This window comes from Psammomys obesus, unplaced genomic scaffold (genome assembly GCF_907164565.1).
Source record: "Psammomys obesus unplaced genomic scaffold, mPsaObe1.curated_primary_1811, whole genome shotgun sequence".
NCBI lineage: Eukaryota > Metazoa > Chordata > Mammalia > Rodentia > Muridae > Psammomys > Psammomys obesus.
The window spans coordinates 8,248,337-8,270,121 of NW_026592710.1; the positions used below are offsets into that span (position 1 = coordinate 8,248,337).

Here is a 21,785-nt window from a genome sequence, read left to right on the forward strand (position 1 = left end):
TGCTTGCTGAGTATCATGCAAGGGTTAGGGAAACAGACAGGACAGAACTGAGGGACACAGTGTGAATTTTCTTTCTCATGCCATTCTGCTATCTACTTAAGTTTCTGAAGTCAGCGGTTTAGAGCCAAGTCCCAGGCCCAGACTACGTGTGTACCGACAACAGGATTATTTTGGAAGGGGGAGTGTCGATGCACAGTGCGTGTTAGCATTCAGGAGACCAGGCATCTCGAAGCACTTCTGAGGTGTTCACCTCTGTGCTGAAAACACTGCTTCATAGAACCTAATGACTTTGGACTGTGGCCAAAATGCACAAGCGTGCCGAGTGCTGACGCTTCCTTCAGCCGCAGAAGGACCCGCTGTAAGTGCGTGAGCAGGTTTCCGGAGGACGTTCTGTTCCTCGGCACCTTTTACCTTAGGCTGACATTCACTTGAAGCTTTAAGTGTTTTTGTAGGCTTGAACTTGTTTTTTTTTTTGTTTTGTTTTGTTTTGTTTTTTAAGGAGCTAGATTGACTTAACTCTGCAGATCCACTCTGCCATGGAGGTGTTGATTCTAACCACCAGAGTGGAGCCCTACCCACAGATGACCTTGGGGTGCCAGTAGCTTTCCCATTGGTAGCCCTGGGCACACTCTGCTCCAGAGCTGTTCGGGCCCTCTGCAGACAGCGTGCACCACACTAGAGGAACCTCTGTCATGCCATGGAGGCTCTGTAGAGTGTGTCTATGATTTTACTGAGGTTGAAGCTGCTCAGCACTGTCTTAATGAGCGTCCTTCATATATCTTTCCTGTGTTAAGTGCTGGGTACCACATCATCCAACCTTAGCACATCCAGTGATATTTTTATGCCCATTTGGGGGACTGTTCACAGTCCCTCTGCTATTAAGTGTCACAGTCAGAATTTGAACTCAGGTGTGACTTTCTGTTAACACAGATGCACACACACCCCTGAGCAGGAGACAGACACACTCTGACTGTGAGTCCAGCCTCTAGGTGGCCCCAGTGGCCCAAGCCATGTTGGATTGCTGCCTGCTGGACTAGCCACATGGCCAAGCTAAAGCTGCTCTTGTCCTAAAAACCAATCCTTTCTCCTAAAAAATCTCCCTTGAATACTCTGGGTGCCAGGCTCCAGCATTCATTATCTCAAGACAGTGAGACAAGGGAGTGAGATGGTTGTGCTGGGTCAGTTAGATCACTCTGGTGCTGACACTGTAGTTCTTGTGAGAATCTGCACCGTGTTGATCACCTTCAAAGTTGAGGGCATGGTGAGGGAGTGTCCCAGCCACGGCAGAGACAAGGCTGTGGAGCCATCCTAGAACCCTATTTCTCCACAGCCTGCGTATCAGCGTGCCGTTTGTGAGGGAGAGACAGTGGTGTGTTTCACCTACCAACTTGCATGGGAATGAGAAGTGATTTAAAGATGACCATGCAAGCGTCCCCAAGGTTATTGAATGCTACTGTCTTGGTCACTGTGCCCATCATCTGTCAGGCTTTGCTTTTTTCCCTGTTGGTAAGAACTAATAAATCTCCCATCAGTACAGGTGTGAAGAGGTAGCAGACTTAAACATCTTCCCTTTTTCTATTCTCAGAGCCACTTTCTGGTGGGCAGGACATACCCATAATCCCAGCATTTGAGAGTGGAGGCAGGGGGTTAGGGGTTCTACAGCAGTGCAGGCTTATCCAGGACCATCTCAAACCAAACTGAAGGGCTGCTTTCTAGGAGGGCAGACCTTTATAATAGTAGCCTATGAATATCTTTTCATGCTTTCAACTGACAAGTGAAAAATGGCAAATCTAGATGGCTTGCACAAATAGTTTTATAACAGAAAAGTGATAATAGCAAATTGATGTAGGTGTGGACATCTTTCATAACAAAAGTGAGGCTCCTAGTAGGCAGGATGTTGCATACCTATAGCCTGAGGCAGGAGAGTCACCAGCTTGGGCACACATAGAAAGAGCCTGTCTTAAAAACAAAAGAAAAGGTGACGCACCAGAAAAGCATCTGGAAGAATCTGACATTTGGAACAGAGATTATTCTCTCTCAGGGGCCTGTTGGTGCTGGGTGCAGGGCAGCTGGGGCAGAATCAGGTGGCAATGATGCCTTTGTCATAGGCTCCCTCCTGAGCCTCAGGTATCTAACTGGTTTCATGGAGGGGATCTGGAAGGAGCCAGGGTCATGTTGGGTATCTTTCCTAGATGATTTCCCATACTTTCTCAGAGAAAGACAAGATGGTTCTTATCTTCCTCCTCATCAGCTGTTACAGAAGGTACAGTGGCCTTCGCTTACACCTTCTTCCCAGTGCTTACCTCTTCTCCAGCTGAGTAAGAGCCTGGAGGTAGCCTGAGAGCTATAGGGCATCCTTCAGTCAGTCACTGACAGGCTCCACATGGCCACCACCTCTGGGGCTTTGGCACAGAGGTGTTTTTGTCCAGACTATGTTAATGCTAGTGTGGCAGATCTGCAGTGCTGGCTGATACATCTAGACCATCACTGTCGTTGTAATGAGACCTGTGGCTACAGGACAGGCTCCAAGGCTGGTGCTTGTTTTCCCACTGGGAGCCCATGCTGGTCCAGGCTGTGTGCTTTCTAAAGACATGTGCTGTGTAGATTGCTTGAAGTCAGAGCTAGAAAGGTTTTGGAACCTATCCACTGAGCACTCTAACTTTATAGGTGGTCCCACTCTGGAAACTTGGTTTGGGGGCTTGTGTTTATCTGCTGTGAAGTATGGGTTGTTAAAGTTAAACCCTAGGGTGGCTGGCCACAGTTCCAACCCTTTGAAAGAGTGATTGTCCTTGGACTAGCAGCTGACTAATGACAGTAAGAATGCTAGCTGGACATCAAGCCCCAAGTTACTGTTGCTGATCTTGCCAGCCTGAAGTAAGTACCATTGCTGTGCCCCAGTGCAAATGGAGACTCAGCACAGAGGGGCCTGCCATCTGGCCCGTGTGCAGGTTCCTGTACTCTGTACTCTGATGGCTCTCCAAGGACAAAGTCTGTGCTCCTTGATCTGAAGTGATGGCTTGGTGCCTCCCATTGCCCCAAAGGAAGCTGTAAGATTTAACTTCCGTTAAATTTATTCCTGTAACTAACTGTAGAGTGATGGAGAAGGTGAGGCTGAAAAGCAAACTGTGATGGGGGATCAAGTTTCCAGGAAGGTGTGTGATTGATGCCCTAGATTACATCAGCATTGGGGTGGGGTGGGGTCTGGGGGAGGAGCTTTCCCATAGCTGGCGCCAGAAAGTACTTCTTCCTGAGTCCAGAATTCACCTGCCACTCATGTCAAGAAGCCTCAAGACTGATGGTTTCCAGAGCAGGCTTGATCTGATCCAGAAGCCCCCTTCCTCACTCCACCCCCATCAAATCAGAATGATGTTGGCCCCCAAATGGCTGCCCAGTGTCCTGGGTCCTTCAGGCAGGCTGTTGGCCTATAGTCTTCTCATTGAGCTATATAACATTCCTGTGAGTTTCTGAGAGGTTAGTCCTGGGTCACTGGCACTTAAACCAGTTGTTTTGGTAGATCCTTCCTGAGAAGGCTAATTATATATTTGATACCCTTCTCTTCTTATGCCTGAATGATGAGGATAAGTACCCTGTGGTTTATTAACTGTCACGTTAAACCTTTTCAAATTGTCTGGTGACAAAACAGAGTTTTACGTCCTTTTTATCCAGCTTTGATGGATGAGACAGCTTCTCTGGGCAAAGTATGCCAGGGTAAATAAAATCCCCTGATTTGTGGGGGATGATGGGTTTGCACTTGAAGTCATGGGTTCAAGTCTGCTGTTAATCTTTTCATCCACTTTGTTTTCTTCCTCTGATGAATGGGCACCTGATGGGCACTTGCTGATTGCTGAGCAGAGTGAAAGAAAACGCAGCTTTAGGGGTCTTCATACTACCTTTTCTTTGCCCTGTTGGACCCCATGCTCATTGCACTCCACCAAGATGCTCCTTACCCACCTCTCCAGAGACGGATAATCTGGAGTCTCCTGTCTTGAAGTACACTAGTTCTTAGAACAGCGGACTGTGTTCTTAACCTTTAAGGGGCTCTCACCTTCTCCTCTGCCCCGCTCGCCACAGCCATTTTGTATAAATCTTTCACTTAGTTTTTTTTTTAATTGTGTGTCTATGTATGTGAGTGTACGTACATGTGTGTGCCTGCGCATGCACACAGAGGTCAGTCTCTACTGATTGAGATGGGGTCCCTCAGTAAGCCTAAAGATAGACTAGTGGTCATCAAGCCCCGGCAACCCTGCTGTCTTTGGCCAGAGTATGCCTGGGTAGATAATATCCTCTGATGTGTGGAGAGGATGGATTTTCACTTGAAGTCATAGGTTCAAGTCTACTTCAATTCTTTTTCTTTTTTTTTTTTTTTTTTTTTTTTTTTCCCTTTGTAGACCAGGCAGGCCTTGAACTCACAGAGATCTGCCTACCTCTGCTTCCTGAGTGCTGGAACTAACGGTGTACACCACCACTTCCTGGTCCTACAGTTAACCACTGCCACAGCACTGGTGTTCCAGGCACCTGTGCAGCATTGACTGACTTTACATGGGAGGTGGGGGTTTGGACTCTGGTCCTTGTGTTTGCTTGGCAAGTGCTTTAATCTGCTAAGCCATCTTTCCAGTCCCACACCTTTAACTTTTAATAAGTTTTCAGGGGTACAGGTAAGGTAGCTCTTCTCAAAGTACTTGGGCCTCAAAGTCTTTAAGATTTCTAGGTTTAGATCTGAGAGAGCGAGAGAGAACGCATAAGCTCTGGGCATGGTGGCCACACACCTATAATCCCAACACTCAAGAAGACAGAGGCAGGTGGATCACTGTGAGTTTGAGGCCAGCCTGGTCTACAAAGTGAGTCCAGAACAGCCAAGGCTACACAGAGAAACTCTTATCTCAAAAAAAAAAAAAAAAAAAAAAAGATTTCTGAGTTCTGAGTTCAGGACTATTTACATGTGAGATTCCCTGGGGAGGAGACCCAAGTTTAGATGTGAGATTCACCCAGGTTTCATACCCAGCTCACACGTCACACATGCAGAGTCTGAAGTGACTGCAGTGGTTTTGGTGCAGCAGCATTCTGGCTTGCTTCACGTGGGTCAAGGAGTGGAATTTTCCGTTGCAGTGCTGTATCAGTACTCAAAAAATTCAGATTTAGAATATTTTGCATGTAAAGGGGATTTTGGTTGGTCAGCCTATATTGTGGAACAGATGTGAACATGCTTTGAGAGAATTCTTGTAATGGCTCTTCCTCTTATTCCAGAACTGTGTCTGCCACCCAGGGTTTGAGAGCCACTCTGCTGAAGCAAACAGTGTATATAACTCAGCAGTTAATCATTCTGTGTAATCACAATTTACTGACTCCTAGCTAAGGGTGAGGGAAGGTATTTATTCAAAAGGAAAAATAATGCTGAGGCTTTAAAACTCCTCTTTGTTTTTTAATTTTCAAATTCCAGTTTGCAGGGACATTATCAGATGGCCTGGGGAAGACGATGGACAATCGACACCAGTCAGAGCGAGAGTACATCAGATACCATGCAGCCACCAGTGGGGAGCACCTCGTGGCTGGCATCCATGGCCTGGCTCATGGTAAGTCACGTGAGTTAGGCTAAGGAAGAATGCCCCTCCTGCCATGGCCCCTCAGAAGTGTGTATATATACCCATCTCAGTGCAAGAGGGAGAAAAACCAGCAGCATTGGAGTCCTGGCATGGTGTCTTGGTGAGCCCACTAGACTTCTGCCCTTTCCCTAAAATCCTTGTCCCTCTTCAGGATGCTGTGCACATTGCACTCCCAGTTTTCCAACTTCCGTTTCCAAGGGCATCAGGTACAGTGCACCAATGTCCTCTTGGAGTCTGGACCTTCCACTTTAAGCATGCATTCAGAGGGCCAAGGAAATGGCCTCGTTGGTAAAGTGCTGGCACGGCAAGCACCTGGCCTGAATTTAATCCCCACCACCCACATCAAAAGCCAGATGTGATAGATCCCTGACTCTTGCTGGCCAGCCAGCCAAGTAAAAATCACATTCTCCATCAACAAGTGGATGATTTTTGAGGAATGACACCTGAGGTTGACCTCTGACCTCTGCATACATGCACAGACACCCATACACATGGCTGGCTAATGCTTGCCACTTGTTTCTTCCAAAGACACTGAAATGTAAAAGTGGCTGCTGGGCATTTGGCCTTTGTATTTCTGCATCTATAAGATGATGTGTTCACAGCTGTAAAGTCATCTCTAATCAAGGATTGTCCTGATGCTATACACAGCCCCTCCAGGAGCCACTTGGGCCAATCTGAGCCCAGTACCAGTGCCCACCTTATCCAAGAGGACACTTTGAGATTTGGGACTCCTGTGATAATAAGACCAGAACCCATCCAGTCTCCTTAGCTTAAAACTGAAGTCCTGGGGGAGATCAGATGGCTCAGTGGATAAAGATGTTTGCAGCCAAACCTGATGAACTAAGTTAATAGCCAGGACCACATGGTGGAAGGAGAGAACTGACTCCTGGGAATTGTCTTCTGACTTCCATTGTGCACTTTGGCTTGTTAGTGTGACACACACACACACACACACACACACACACACACACACACACATACAAAATAAATTAATAAAAACCTGGAGTCCTATTGGACCTATCTCTTAAGTCCTAGTTGTTTGGCCAGGAATGCTGTTTGAAAGTTATAATAGGGATATTGCCTCACTGGAGCAAAAGGACCCTGAATCTGAAGGAAACGCTATGAATTTAGTACACTCTCACCCAACCAGTTTCCTTTACCAATTTGTCTCACTAGAGCTGAAGAGTGCAGAGCACTTCCTCACACCCCAACTGTCAGAGGGTAAACACACTGTGAGTGTCCCTGGCCCAAGTCCTGGGAATGCTCACTGAACAGGGCCCGCCTCTTCCCTGCAGTGCCTGAGACCTCTCTAGCCTTTGCTGACTTGTGGCCACTTCTGGGCCTGCTTCAACCATTGCTGTCAGCTTTGAAAATGTTTGAATGCCTTTTTCACTTAGATTGGTCTTTTAAGCTTGATACAACCCACAGGGTCCTGGTTAGCTTTGGCAGCTATTTGGGGTGCCTTAATGAATTCTTCATCATTCACCCTAACGGTTTCAGCAAAGCACGCAGCATTACACAAACCATGTCAAACTTCTGGTGGTATTGGCTGGTCTCACAGTATTCATGGAAAATTGAAACATCCTTATGTTGCTATCCTTATGTTGCATAAAATCTCAAACCTTTCCCAAGGACATTAGTCCTAGTCTCCTGTTGCTTTATCCCGTTCTTTCATCCTTTCTTTATTGCCCATATGCTGCCTAAGATTTGGAGTGTGGGGGGGGAAGCCACCATTGACTTCCCACCTTTTCTTTCCTTTAATGATTGACTAATGGACTGATTATTTCTCTGTTGTCTGCCTGCCTGTCTGTCTATCCATCTGTCCATCCATGCATCCATGCATCCATCCATCCATCCATCCATCCATCCATCCATCCATCCATCTATCCCTTCGAGGCTGTCCTTGAACTTAGTGTGTAGCTGAATTAAAGATGATCTTGCATTTCTGGTCCTCTTGTCTCCACCTCCCTAGTGCTAGGATTATGAATGTGTGCTACTATACCTGGCTTTATGTAGCATTGGGGATTGAACCCAGGCTTTGTGCATGAGGCAGGCACTCTGCTCACCAAGCCCTTGATTCCTGGTCTTTGTTTGTTTGTTTTTTTATAATTATCCAGGATACATGTTCCTTCTATCTCACAGTCTGGTACAACATCCTCTGATGCTGGACTTCCTAGACAAGTCCCCTATCCCTTGACTGGCCTGTATAGAGATCAACAGACTGCCTTTATCATTTCAGATGCACAAACTGGGAGTTTAGTTTGAAATACTTTGGGTTTTGTCTTTGCCCAAGTGACAGAAACCATGTTTGGTTTTGTGTGTTTGTTTTTTTACTAGGTATCATTGGTGGATTGACCAGCGTTATAACATCGACAGTGGAAGGTGTGAAAACAGAAGGTGGTGTCAGCGGCTTCATATCTGGCCTTGGCAAGGGACTCGTGGGCACTGTGACCAAGCCAGTAGCAGGTGCCCTAGATTTTGCATCTGAAACAGCCCAGGCAGTGAGAGACACAGCCACACTCAGTGGTCCCAGGTCAGTGTCATGGTGAGAGTGGATCTCTACTTTTGAGCTCAGGTTTGAGGCTTCTGTAGTTCATAGTGACTTGTTTAATGATATGCTCTGGCTTAGTTATATTTTGTTTAACTTAAATATATATGTAGCAAAAAATATATATATATTTATATATTATATTTCATATGTATATATGAAAAGGAGGCACGCCATGGCATGAAGGAGGGATAGCATATGTCTGTAATTCCAGTACTGGGGAAGTGACGACAAAAGAACCAAGAGTTCAAGGTCATAGCAAGTTCAAGGCCAGCATGGGCTGCATGAATTCTGCTCTCCCTTTACCCACTTACACAAAAAGTGGAATGGGTTTTTCCATAAACAGATAAGATGATGCTATTTTGGATATAGATAAGAGAATACAATGTTTGATTCTTTCACTGTAAGTTTCCCCTGTGTCCATTGGCTTCCTGAAGGCTGGTAGTCTTTCTTTGCTCACATACCTGATGTAGTTCTAGAATACATGCAGTTGCAGTTCACCACATGGGTGTTCCTTCTTAGATTCCCTTCCAGTCAAAATGCCTGCCAGTCCTCCAGCCTTGGGAAAAGGAGCCATCCCCACTCCCATAAACAAATTGGTGGTTCCGCTGTGAGATACTGTCTTGTCTTGACACTAGCTAGGCCTGGGAATCCGAGATGGTCCATGTGGTGCCAAATCCCATGGAACCCAGCCACTTTAACTTAGGTGTTTGGTTAGTGGTCTGTTTTAGACCAAACTGACAAGGAGGGTTGCTGTTTTCAGTGGGACTCCACTGTGCCTGAGAGAAATCGGTGCAGCCTACATAGTTGATGATCTTCAGGTAAAGCACTGTACCTGTTCAGAAGCCGGGCTGGGCCATGCCCACAGCTCTTGCTTCTTCAGTAAGATTCAAAGTGAAGTCAACCCCAATTAAAATGAGTGCCATTGTCTGTGTCTGTCCCCAGGGAACTGCATCAGTGATGTGCTGCTCTCTAGGGGAAGTGCTTGTGATTATAGACCAGTCCCTTGCTGTGCCAAAGTGTCTTCCATCTGGAAGCAGCTGCTTGGGGGTTGGGAGTGATAAGGGGTGAAGTGGGTGAGGCCTACAGAGTTTACTTTAAAAGTTAAGTGACATTCTATTCTCAGATCCAAAGCTAAAACAGCCCCAATGTCAGTCTTGAGGCATGTGTATAGTAGTGAGGATGGGCAGGCCGTAGAGGGACCTCCATAGTATTTCCAGTTAGTTATTTCTTCTCAAAGCCCAAAACATCTCCTTCAGCATAAAGTGTAAATACAGCTGAAGACCCCCAAACATTCTCAAAGAAGTACTCTTTATTTATTGAAACACCAAATATCAAGGGATTGGTGTGTTTGCTTAAAAAAATTTTTTTTTAAGGTACTGGAAAAGTGGCTCAGTGGGTAAGAGCCATGCACTGCTCTTTCAGAGGACCAGAGTTCAGTTTCCAGCACCCGTGTTGGGTGGCTCACAGCCACCTGTAACTCTAGCTCCAGGGTGTGCCCGTTGAGCTCACACATGCACAGACGCCTTCTCCTCACATATACACATGATTAAATAATGAAATCTTGAAAAGACGATATCTGTGCTGCAAAGGTTAAGGAGAAATGGTTTGACCTTTGCACAGCATCAGTTTGCAAGCCTCTGGGACACTTTGTATTCTTTCTAGGAGCACAAATCATGTCACATGGTTGCTATAGAAATAGAAATATTACTGTCATTTTTACCAGTTATCCAGCATTTCTCCAGAAAGTGTGACTTAGTGCCATCCAGTGCCCATGCACTTATTCATTTCTAGTCAATAAATGTTGATTGACATTTTCCTGTGAACTCTAGACTGAGAATGCAGCAGGAAATGAGACTACCCCTAGCCTTGGAACACTAGGGGTTAATCAGGACGGCAGACACAAACAACCATATAAATCATCATTTGCAGAAGGATGCTAGAATGCCCTGTAGAGGTGGTGTGGTGATGGGGCTTCAGACAAAGTGCAGGGCCCGGGGGGATGGCTGGTCCAGAGGCCTGAGAAGGCAGGATGTACTTTTTTTCTAGTGATAAAGCCTTGAAGTGCAAGAAAGGATTGATCAGGCAAAGGGAAGAAGTTCCAAAAGGGAACCTGGCAGAACAGGCCACATAGAATGGCTTCTTACAGAGCTTTAAGCATAAAGGCTTCCACCTAGCCAGTCTCAGTTATCTTTGAGCTTTGCTTATAGTTGAGAAAGCCTTGTGGTCTGTCCACAGCCACAGTTGGCTGGAGATGGTAAAGCCAGACTCAGGCAGCCTACCCCCTGACCCCAGTCCAGCCCCTGCAGTGTAGTGTCCTGCTTGGACACACACACACACACACACACACACACACTCTCTCTCTCTCTCTCTCTCTCTCTCTCTGTCTAGAAACAAGCCACAAAACTAAGTGAAGGCCTGTGGGCATGGGCCACTTAACAGAGGAGTTATTCACTTTTGTCTGTCTTCTCAGCTCCTGCAGGGCCAGTGACTGGGAAAGTCACAGCAGCCATGTCCACAGGCCAGCAGATCAATCTACTGTACTGAAAAGGTGGAACAGGGTCTTCTGAAGGGCAAGCAGTAGCCTTCTCACCAGGCTCCCTCTGCGTGTTTGTCCAGGTCTGGGTTATTAATGAGAAGCCATGTGTTGGAGAGAGCAGAACACTTGACCCAGAAAACAGCAGGGCAGAGTCCCAACCCTGCTCACTTACTAACCCTGACTCGTTGGTTTGATCTCCCGCCTGTCCACACCTCAGCATTTTCCATCTATAAATCACAGATTAGATATACCTGTCTATTAAGTCTACCTCCCAAGGGATTGACGCCCAACCAGGGTTATTTTAATATAGAAGCAATGAAGAGCTACAGTAAGGCTGGGCAATATTATCTTCAGGTCATGCACAGAGCTCCCTGCACGTGGAGAAATGTGTCCTCGTCTCTGGGCTTTGCTCCGATAATACCGAGGTCTCTCCAGAACATCCTGACACTACCCAAGGGATAAATCACCCGGGCTTCTTGGAAGTGAGGTAGAACCATCTCCAGCCATCCCTGTTGATTGAACAGGATCCAGGGGTGTTACTCAGGGTTTCCCCCACTGTTTAGACAACAGGGACTAACAAATGATTTGAAGGGATTAAAAGTGAGATTCTGACCGAAGACTGACCTGAGCCCAGGGAGCTCGCCAGGAACAGAACCCAAGAGTCCAAGAGTTTTGCCTCTGAGTCTGTATTTGGAAAAGACTCTCCCGCCCCCTTTGCCATATTTCATCCCATTGAAGGCTTAAATCTTAGCCATCTATGTTTTAAATGACCCAACTTTTGAGTAGATGATAGCGAAGTCATAAAACTGTGAAAGAGTACTCCTTCCAGTAATCCATCTGCATAGTAGCCTTACAGGAAACACTGGCTCTTTCTCGTGTTTATTTGAGCATAGTTTTATTTATAGGGAACCCCCCTCCTCTGTCCTTTCAGATTAAATACTTCCAAGTTCCTCTTGTTGGGCATTCCAAAAAGACAGCCACCTAACTTTCTTCCAGTGTTCCCATGCAGTCTAACAGTCCTTAGGAAAGCAGGTGGGGGAGGAGGGGAAAGAGGGCGGAGGACAGCAGCGCCTCTGGCCCCCGCATCCATGCTGCAGACCAATATCCCTGCTGCATTTGTTAACTCTGCAAGTATGTGTGGTTTGGAACCGAAACAGGAAGCTTTTTCCAAAGCAGTGTTCTGCTGGCTCAGGGTGCGTCCTTTAGTCTACGTGGAACAGGCCACATTTTTCTGTTCTCAAGTAAAGTTTATAAAAAAATGTCAGAGATGCTTGCAGTGCCATTGATGCCCCTGGCAGTTACTCTCTAAGCAGATCAGGCCAAGCAGGGCAGCCAGCCATATGCATGCCTAGCTCTTTACCTGAATGCAGTGGTACTGAAGGGAGATGTCCAGAAAGAGACTACTTCCTCGTGAAGGCGGCACTGCCTGTCTGGTCCCACACTTCTCCTTTGTGTGTTGTGGACTCTTGGCAACACAGCATGCTGGGAAAGTAGCAGGCAGAGATTTATGAAGCTAGACCCTGAGGTTTTCTCCAAAATATTTCTTCACATTTTTCGTCAAGACCCCAAAAGGCAGGAAAAATGGGAGTTGGCAGAACTTGAAATATTTAAACCCATTTAGCAAAGCCAGGAGTGTTGGGCTTATCTGGTTATTTAAGCTAGATAAGTAGGAAGGGGAGTCTGAAGGATGGTGATAGATCAGTGTTTAAGAATATAGCCATCAGGACTGATGCTCAGGAATCTCAGGACCCTGTACCAAGCTCCGAGATAGATTCCAGTTGCTGGGAAGCTTTGGATAAGCCTGGGTTGGTTTCACAGAGAGGATTTATGTGGGGCATCTTTGGCTTTTTTCAATAAAAACACTCCCAAGACACCACCCAAAATTTATTAATGACACTGTCAATGGTCTGTTGGTGGGAAACCAAATGGCTTTTCCCAAGTTAGAATCCTTCTGGTACGGCGTTTGCACTTTGCTCTGGCTCTCAGGAGTGGGAAAGAACTGATCCCAGCAGTTCCCCGGCTGTGGTGGTCCTGCCTTGGGTCCCTCTGCCTTGCACTTGGTGTCACATTGAGACTTCCAGCAGGCTTGGTTTGACCTGAGCTTTGAGTGATTTTCTAGACACCAAAGCCTAATAGAGTGAAGGTGTCCATGAAAACAGACAAGTGTCCTAAGTTTCCCTAGCAGTGTTCCCATTGAGATGGGGAGGCCGACCCCTTGTCTGAACAGGTCCAGCATTTCTCTGGAAGTTCCTGTTTGGTCTTAAGGCTGCGAATGAATTTTATGCATTTTTCTGTTTGTTTTAAGAAGAAAGTATTTTCACTTGCTACCCAGTTAAATTATCCCTTCTGAAGATGGACTGGGTTATTTAGACTCCCGACTCTCACTTGTTTAAGTGCAAGCATGCACCTTCTGATGAGTCCTGTGAACTGGAGCAGGGATGCAAATGTGGATACTGACAGAGTGAAGGCTGGAGCTCTCTGTGTGTTTACCGTGAGGCCCCATATCCTGTCTCAGGTAGTTCTGTGGGTCAGCCTGCTACCCTTCTGCTGGGGTGTGGCGTGGTTACAATATGACTGGGACCCCATTCCATGAAACCAGAACATCGTTACTATCTCCAAACAAAAGGAGGGGCTGTCCGGCCTCTCTGCTGTCCTCGGGCCACAGTGGACATCATGGCCTCCACTTCATCTGTCTTCTGCTCATGGCTACAAAGTGAGAGCCATGGCTCCTCCCTTTCTCAACTTTCCAGACCAGGTCTCTCTGGAGCAGGTATGGAGTGTTCAGGTCATTTTCTCATTCCTTAGTATTTCCCTGCCACCCCAGAAGTGATGCCAGAAGCTGTGTTAATAAGAGTGGCTGCCTCACTCAGGTCTGAACTCAGGCTGAGGGAATTACAGGAGAAGATATTTTTAAGAAACATCTTAACAGGCCTTCATGCCTTATAAGTTAAAATTCTCTCGCAAGAACACAAGTAGAGAAGTCTTATTTTCTGAGACAGACTTCTTCCCTCTTGGTGAACTCTAAATCCTCCACTCCCCTTCACTCAAAAGGCCCCAGACAATGCCGTCCTCATTATAGCATGACTTATGGAAAGCTCAGCGCTACTGCTGCGAGGAAAAGGCGGTGTGTGTGTTCATGCTCACACACATTTGAGAAAAGCCTTCCGTTTCTGAAATCCCATGACTCATTTTTATGCAAGATTATCTGTTAGGAGAGAGAAAAAAAACACTTTTTTGGTCATGGTACATTATAATCATTTCTAGAAAGGAGAGCATCTGATTTTTGCCATTTTTGGCATGCCAGGATGACTGACTTCATGGAAACAGCATGATCCTGCTCCCAAAGTAAAAGTCAACTGAACTTGGGAACGAGAAAGAGTACCTCTAAGCCCAGGCCCTAGGTCTAACCCCATATGTCCTGTACAAAGAAAACAGTGTGATGACTCTCAAGCTGGACTTCCCAGCCACAGCAGTCCCTGTCCCCTGTGCTTAGTGAGTTCACAAGGCTCACATTCGATGTCTTCAGTCTGAATTTCCAGCCAAGCAATGTCCATAGTTATCCCAGAGAGAAGTCTCTACTTTGTGCCTAAAGAAGGATGGGGAGCCACTTGCTGCCCGCGGGAGTCCCCTGCAAAGGCCTCAGAAGCCTTATTTCTAGGTTTTGATGCCTGTTGTGCACCTTGAATCCTGACTGCAGCAACATCCCTGCCTGGGATGAGACTGGAATCTTCCTTGAAGAGCGGCTCCAGGTGGAGCTGGAAGCCTCTCTCCCAGAGAGCATCAGATGGGAAGAACTCTGAGCTACACAGAACTCTTGCCCTGCTGCAGACGAGTGATTTGACAGAGGGGTGAAGGATTGGAGGCTGGCAGGTGGCTTTGGGCATTGCAGGTCCCTTTCCCCTTTTTTCTTCTTCCAAAACACCTTTCAGAGACAGAATTCTGTTAAATTTTTTACTAATTTGGCTTATGGGAGAAGAATAAAATCAGATCAGTGCCATATTTTCAGTGGCAGTATACTGTGGATGAAACTGTCCGACCATAGAGGGCTATATATATCAAATCTGTTGACAGTGTTACCAGTCAGCATCCTGAGTGGACTAAATGGGGAGTGGGAAGTGCTTTAATTAGTGCAGATTTGAGCATGTGTGGGGCCTTTTAGAGCTGGGACCACCGAGGAATCCCAGCTCCATAACCACCCTGTTCTTATATTTACATACTTCTATGAACTATAGGTACACCGTAGTCTTATACTGGAAATCTCTAATGCGTGTACAGTGGCATTTTCCACAACCCAAACAGAGTGCATGTAGGAGCAGACAGAGAATACAGCTGTTTTCAACTAAGCAAGACTCACAGAGATTTGCAGAATTGTGAAGCAGTCCCTTCCCCTCACCATTGGTGACTCTACACTCTCCTGGTGACAGGTATGCCTGTACCTGGTTCATTTCCTCCGCAAGCTGTTTTTTTGGAAAATACAGTGATGTTCCTCTCTTGCTGATAAACAGCACTTCTCAATGACAGTGTATTAATCTGGAAGAGGCAAGGGCAGCAATGGTAACATGATGCTCTGCTATGGACTCTTGCCAACCAATGTCAGCCCTCCTGGCTCGCTCCTAGATTTTACCAGTTTTCTCAAAGTAATGCTTGGGAAGATTTCATCACATACCAGAAAGATGTCTTATAATAATTTACCTAATTTGATCCTTCACCTTAACCTGCCCAATCCAACAACCTTTAATTTTGGTAGCATAAGTGCAAAGCAGAGAGCCCATCCTGTTGGAAGACCCCTGGACTGATTTAGCATAGCCCCAACTGTTCTCAGGATGATGGAAGACCATCTCCATTTCAGAGTTTACTTGTCCACTCGATAGCTTTCTACCCTAGTGAAGCTGGTGCAGCAGGGCCAGCCCACAGCATTTGGATAAGCACTTTGAACTCCTGGAGGAAAGCTGTTTTTATGAGGCTGTTGCTCTCTGTTCACACTGGAGTCTTCTCCTGGTACATTTTCCCCAAACAGACTTCAAACATCGATAATGGCAGGGGCGACCCGGGTCATATCATAAAATCCTAGTGACCACAGAAAACTTCAAAGAGGCAGAAAAGAGCCCCACCTCTTCTCATGAAGAGCCTGGGATTGGGGATCCTGGCTAGAATCCAGTCAGCCTTGCTGAGTAAAGCAGAATGGCCAGAGCAGGGCTCATGGCTTCCCAGATTCTACCAGTTGACCCCAAAGATATAGTTTGGGCGGGAATAATTGACACCTGCCCATCTCCTACTGTGGAACTAGCAAACGTGTCACATGTGTGATTCTGTCCCTTAGAGGGGTGACTCTCAACCCGGGGGTGACAATCCTTTCACAGGGCTTGCTTATCAGATTTCTACATTATGATTCATAATAGTAGCAAAATTCCAGTTATGAAGTAGCAAAGAAATAATTTTATGATTGAGGTCACCACAACATGAGGAACATTAGGAAGGTTGAGAACCACTGCCTTAGAAAATAGGAACCTTGAATAGTCTATTTGTGTCTATTTGAACTGTTGAGGACCCCAATAACTCAGGTTCACCAACTCTTGGCTTCTGATTTTCCAGATATAGTAATATTGCAAATTGACAGTATTGATTATTGAACTCTTCCTTCTATGCATGCAGCAGATATTAAGTAAGATATTAAGTAAATTATCTGAATAATTGGGGCTAAACTGCTTTGAAGTCTTCTGGTAGAGCATCACCAAACTGCTTAGTGTGTATGGTAATACTGGCTATTTGTCTGTCTGTCTATTTTACATGTATAGATGTTTTGCTTGCGTGTGTACTTCATGCATGCCTGGTGCCCACAGATGAAAGAAGAGGGCATTGGATCCCCTGGAACTGGAATTATGTGGGTGCAGGGAATCAAACCCGATTCCTCTGGAAGAGTAGCCTATGCTCTTAACCCTTGAACCATCTCTAACGCCCTGTTGATACTCTTAAATCCCTCTTACGTGTTCACCAAAGTAAATGCCAGCTACTTAAAATACACTTGTTATTGATTTGATGGCTTAAAAAGATTTTGTTAAACTACAGCTAGGGGTAGTTATGGGTGTCTTCCCACCCCACCCCACCCCCGCCGCCACCACCACCATTTATTTCCAGGTTTACAGCAGCACTTTCAAAACAGTTTAGTCACTGTCTTTAAAGTTAACAGATGATTCTTTGATGTTTCCGTTATCTGTATGGTGTTTACTCAGTCAATATTATCTGCTTTGCAGTTTTAAAGAACAGTATTTGCGTCCCATCGTTTTTGACCTGAACTGTCTTCTTATAACACTTTTTAAGGAGATAGCTTCTCTTTGGGGTGAGGGGGACCTTCTAATGTCTCAGTAGCTTACCCTACAGTTTTCTGCCCACTTTTCCCTGTTCATGATTTCTGATGCTCAGGGGGCAGCCTCCCTGTTGTGCAAACTCTCTCCCTGTAGAGATGGAAACAAATGTCCACCTCCTCTGTATAGGACACAAACAGCAAGCCACAGTGTGTGTCCATTGAAGTCCAGCTTGGGGTATGAGTACATTTATTGGGCTTATAGAGGATGGGTGGTGAGTCTCTTACAGGAGGGGCATGGGGCTGACATTCCCATAGCTGCACAGGTCGAGTGCCCCTTTGGTTCCCTTCCACGTGGTCTGTGTGTTCTAGCACAAGACTCTGAGGCTGGGTGTCACTGGGGCAGAAGTACGTGGGAAGCACAGAGAGGCGTGAGTGAGATGAGGCGAGGGTCCACTGACCGTCCCCGAGTGCTTCCTGTGAGGGAAGGTTACATTCAGCAGGCCTCATCTGCAAGGTCTCTTGGAAGTAATTGCAGATCCTCTGAAGAGGGTGGAGGATCTTGTACTCCGAGATAGCCCTCTCCAACACCCTCTTGGCATTCTATTGTTTCTTCAATTTGGAGGCATCTGTCTCTGTAATTCTAAAATGAATGAATGAACACCTAAACAGCTAGTCCCTCATCCTACTAAACTTTCTATTGTGATACACATGTTCCTTCTTATTTTCAGTATAATTCTCTCATCCCGTTCTGATAAATCAACACTTAGTTTTTACATTATGACCATGTAAATGGTGTTCCCAGTGATGCCACATACTTATTATAGTTTCCTTTTTAGGTTGTTTGGTTTGCTGGATCCACAGCCCATCCCCCATCACCCCTAAGTCTGTAACTGCCTTTAGTATTGCCATTTGTTTAGTTTTCTGTCTGCATCTTCTGGATGCATCCTGATATATTTGTTCTGTATTTTAATTCCCATCTTTCTATTGCTATTTTACTCAGAAACTCATCTCTGCATTTGAAAACAACTTAGACAGTATCAGTTTCATTCTTTTTCATGAGAATTCCGCTAGACCTAGCTCCTCATCCACCTTATGGACTCGCCCCCCCCCCCCCAGGACTGGTCCTCCCTATGGCTGGTCTTCCCTATGGCTAGCCCTCCCCAGGACTGATGCTCCCTATGGCTGGCCCTCCCCAGGACTGGTCCTTCCTATGGCTGGCCCTTCTCTGCATCATTCCCAGAATTCCTGTCCTAACCCTGCTCAGAGCTTTTTCTTTTTGTTTGTATTTGTTTCTGTCTGTTATTTTGTTATGAATAGACAGTCCTTGGATGTTGGTGATTACCCACCCTCTCGCTAAGGCCAAACAGGGCTCTGGAATGTCATGTGATGAGCTGGTGGAACCAATCGGCTAAGCTCTGCCACTGAGGAGGATCAGGCCAAGGTGTGTACGTCCAACTCCTCCTCGTACAGCCTCTGGCTCAATCCTCCTGCTTTCACCATCTCACACAGACACCTCCCTATACCTCCTTTATACCCAGGCCTTCCGGGCTCCTTCGGGCCTTCATCTTTCTGAAACCTACAGGTTCTGCCATACTAATTAGCTCTCAGTTCTGTGGCTTCTCCTCCCTCGGGCTTACATTTCACCACCAGGTGTCCATCTGTTTTTTGGTGTCTAAAGCTTGTTGACACCTTCCCTTTATCCAGCTGGGTGTGTGCCATATGCATCCTCTGGCTTTCACTTCCAAGGGGGTTTGTGGACCAGCTCTGCCATATATCTCAGAAGCTGTGTAATGCAGACTTGATGCTAACTCATCCATCCTCAGTGTTGTCCTTTTTCCAGTAGCTCTGCCATGAGGTAGTTTCCTGAAACCCAGAGCATTCTCTCTGCTCACATCACCATTACATATTTGGTAATGTTAATACGTAATAACATGGCTAGCATGGTAAGCTTTTTCTGTGACCCAGGCCCAATTCTCTGTGGTTTGCATGGATTATCTCAGTTCACCATCACAGCAACTCTGGGACATCTGTGAAGACAGTCTGGCCCTTTTCTCGGAATGATTGTTGCCAGTCTGACCTCAGCTTTGAGTCTGGTATTGCTCTTTAATCTCTCTTTTGGTGTGTTGTAAAGAAACAGGTTGTAGAATGCTCTTGTCAAATTCAAGGAACATGAAAGAAATAGTACACCCAATGCCAGTGACATGGCGCTGTCACCACCCCTCCTTGAACCATAAAAGCTATTCAGAGGGGCTGGCAGCTGGTGAGTGACTTAGATCCTGGGTGCTGATGGGCGCTTTGTAGTTTGTGAGGGAAGTTGCTGAAAGTTTTCTTATCTTGACACTCGGAGGGCAAGAGGTCCTTCTTCAAAGAGAAGGGCTGGTCTCAGAAGGAGATGTGGGAAGAGCATAAAACTACAGGTTCTTCCTGGTGCTGGACAGAAATGAAACAACCAGTGAGAAAGGAGAAGTTCCAGGCCCTGGTGGCTTCCACATCTCTGTGGCACAAGGCCCTGCTGGCATCCATGGTCTGAGTCAGTGTCCTGTTCCTAATCTCACTCAATCAAAGGTGAGATTCCTTTGACTCAGAAGGAGAAGGGATAATAATAACTACCTCAGTGGGTCGTGATGGGGTTTGAATTATATAATGTGTGCAAACCACCCAGCCCAGCATGTGCCTCACAGTTAAGGCTCCAGCAATGGTATTTCCTTCAGTGGTCTCTCCTGAGTATGGAATATGGAAAAGAGGTAAAGCAAACAGTTGTATCGGTCTGAAACCTGACTGACTCCTCACTCAGCTGTGAAGCTTGGGAGTTCTGTGTTATGCTCAGTTTTTGTCCTTCTTGTCCTTATCACATAAAATCAATAGTTAAATAAGTCCCGGGAACCTGGCTGGAACTGCTGGCTGGCCGGTCTCACCTGGGCCCTCAGCCCAAGTTCAATAAATCTACTAAAGAAGGCGTGCAGAGGCCACGAACCTGCCCTGAACCCACTTGTGATGAGCAGGTGACCCCAAACTGTTGTTAGTGTGTGCTGTAATAAGATGCCTCTGGGTTCCAGCAGAGTTCAGCCAAAGGCCCCACATGACATGGAAATCTGCCCTGGAGCCAGGCTTGTCGGGTAAAAGTTATGTAGTGAATGTCTCCAAACACTGGCATCTGTTGTCTGCTGGGGGTAGGGCAACCAAGAATGATTGAGTGCTTACGGAAATGTGGGCAGGGCATGCGACCTGTAACAGCTGACAGACCGTTTTTGGCCACTGTTATACATCGAGCTCTTGGGATAAACAACTTTAAAAGCATTACATGGTTTGGAAGGCATTCTTCAAAAATGGTTATATTTTCCAGACGCATGACAATCTATGGCTCAGTTTTGTATAAGGGTTTTAAATTGTACAACTGGTTTCTCCTCCATCGCGGCCGTTGTCACTGTTGAGGGCTTGTGTGTCTGAATCTGCCTGAACACTCTCTCAACTGTAATGTCGTGTCAATTGGGGGCTCCAACACCTATTTAAAAGCAAACAAAACAGTATACTCAAGTTTCAGGCTATGTGTTTAGAAGGAAAAACCATTTTATTTTTACCTCAGTGTGTTTGGCTTTTTAAAAACATTTCTATCTTGTCCCCTATTTATAATTTTGGCAGAATGGAGATGGTGGGCAGCTTATTCTGATGCTTTGAGCTCTTGAAGATGAACTTTCTCTAGACTATAAATGCTCATTCCCAATTCATTTCAAACCTCATCCTCCCACTTGGCCTATTCCCAGAAATTGAGCCTGTCACCTCTTGAGCCTCCTTGGAAATTCTGAATGACATTAGGCAAGAGAGGTGGCTCTTGGAACATGACATTCAGGCCAGGCATTTTTTTCTGAGCCTCTTTTGGACCATGAAATAAATATGAAGTGTTCTATCTAATGACAATTTGAAGAAAAAAAGATATCGAAGTCATAGATAGCACAGATTTTGTTAAGTTTCAGGGAAGGGTTCATAGGATTGCTATTCCCAAATTGCAGTGGGAGAGCTGACAGGATAGCTTGGAGCATCACCCTGATTTATTGTGTTGACGTGACAGCAGTTCATGCGCTTTTAATCTGCCTGTGTAGGACCGATTTCCCCTTGACTCAGGTCTTTGTGATCAAAATAGCCTATGCGATGTTCCCACTGGGTGCAACTGCGGGCCGGTCTCTGGGCGTGAGAACAGGGTTGCAGATGGTAAGACTCAAACCCCAGTTCCAGACTTGGCACTTTGCAGGCTTTGTTTGCATGCATGTACAGATAGCTTCTGACCATTCCCTTCCCTACCCAGGTCCTTCTTTCCAGTGGCAAAGGGGAGGGGTCATGTGTATCCTGGTCATGTGTATATGGCATAGTAAACACCTATTGAGTTCCCTCTGGGAACATCAGAGAGAGGATTCCTTCCAAGAGCTGGCTCTCCAGATAATGGGAAAAAAGCCCATGCAAGACATAAAAGTTCAGTACTGTTCTGTTAAAAGGAAAGGCATTAAGTCTGAGCAATGGGGTACTTAAAACATTTTTCAGCAGCTGTGGCTCTAGTCCTGTCCCCAGATGGACTGACCACCACTTAAGTTGGTTGTATACAATCACCCAGAAGAGTTGAGTCATTGACCCAGCCTACCCATCGCTACTTCAGCCCTCCCTCAGAGTTCACCACCGAGAAACTTGCAGCCTACATAAGATGTAACATCCAGGAGCCTGCTATAAATGGACCACTTCCTGTATGCTCCTTCCTTGAAGAGGTACTTGAATGTTCACAGTGGGTTTCTTTTTTGTTGTTGTTGT

General features: G+C 46.1%; 1 protein-coding gene across 4 annotated transcripts in view; it reads left to right on the forward strand.

The window, feature by feature from the left end:
• Vps13d (vacuolar protein sorting 13 homolog D) overlaps nt 1-21,785 on the forward strand; it is a 223,693-nt gene that overhangs the window by 171,990 nt on the left and 29,918 nt on the right. For all 4 annotated transcript variants that reach the window (XM_055615224.1, XM_055615225.1, XM_055615226.1 and 1 more), the window contains 2 exons: nt 5,438-5,570; nt 7,938-8,133. In XM_055615224.1, the coding sequence (XP_055471199.1) occupies nt 5,438-5,570; nt 7,938-8,133 (329 nt within the window). The remainder of the gene's footprint in view (nt 1-5,437; nt 5,571-7,937; nt 8,134-21,785) is intronic.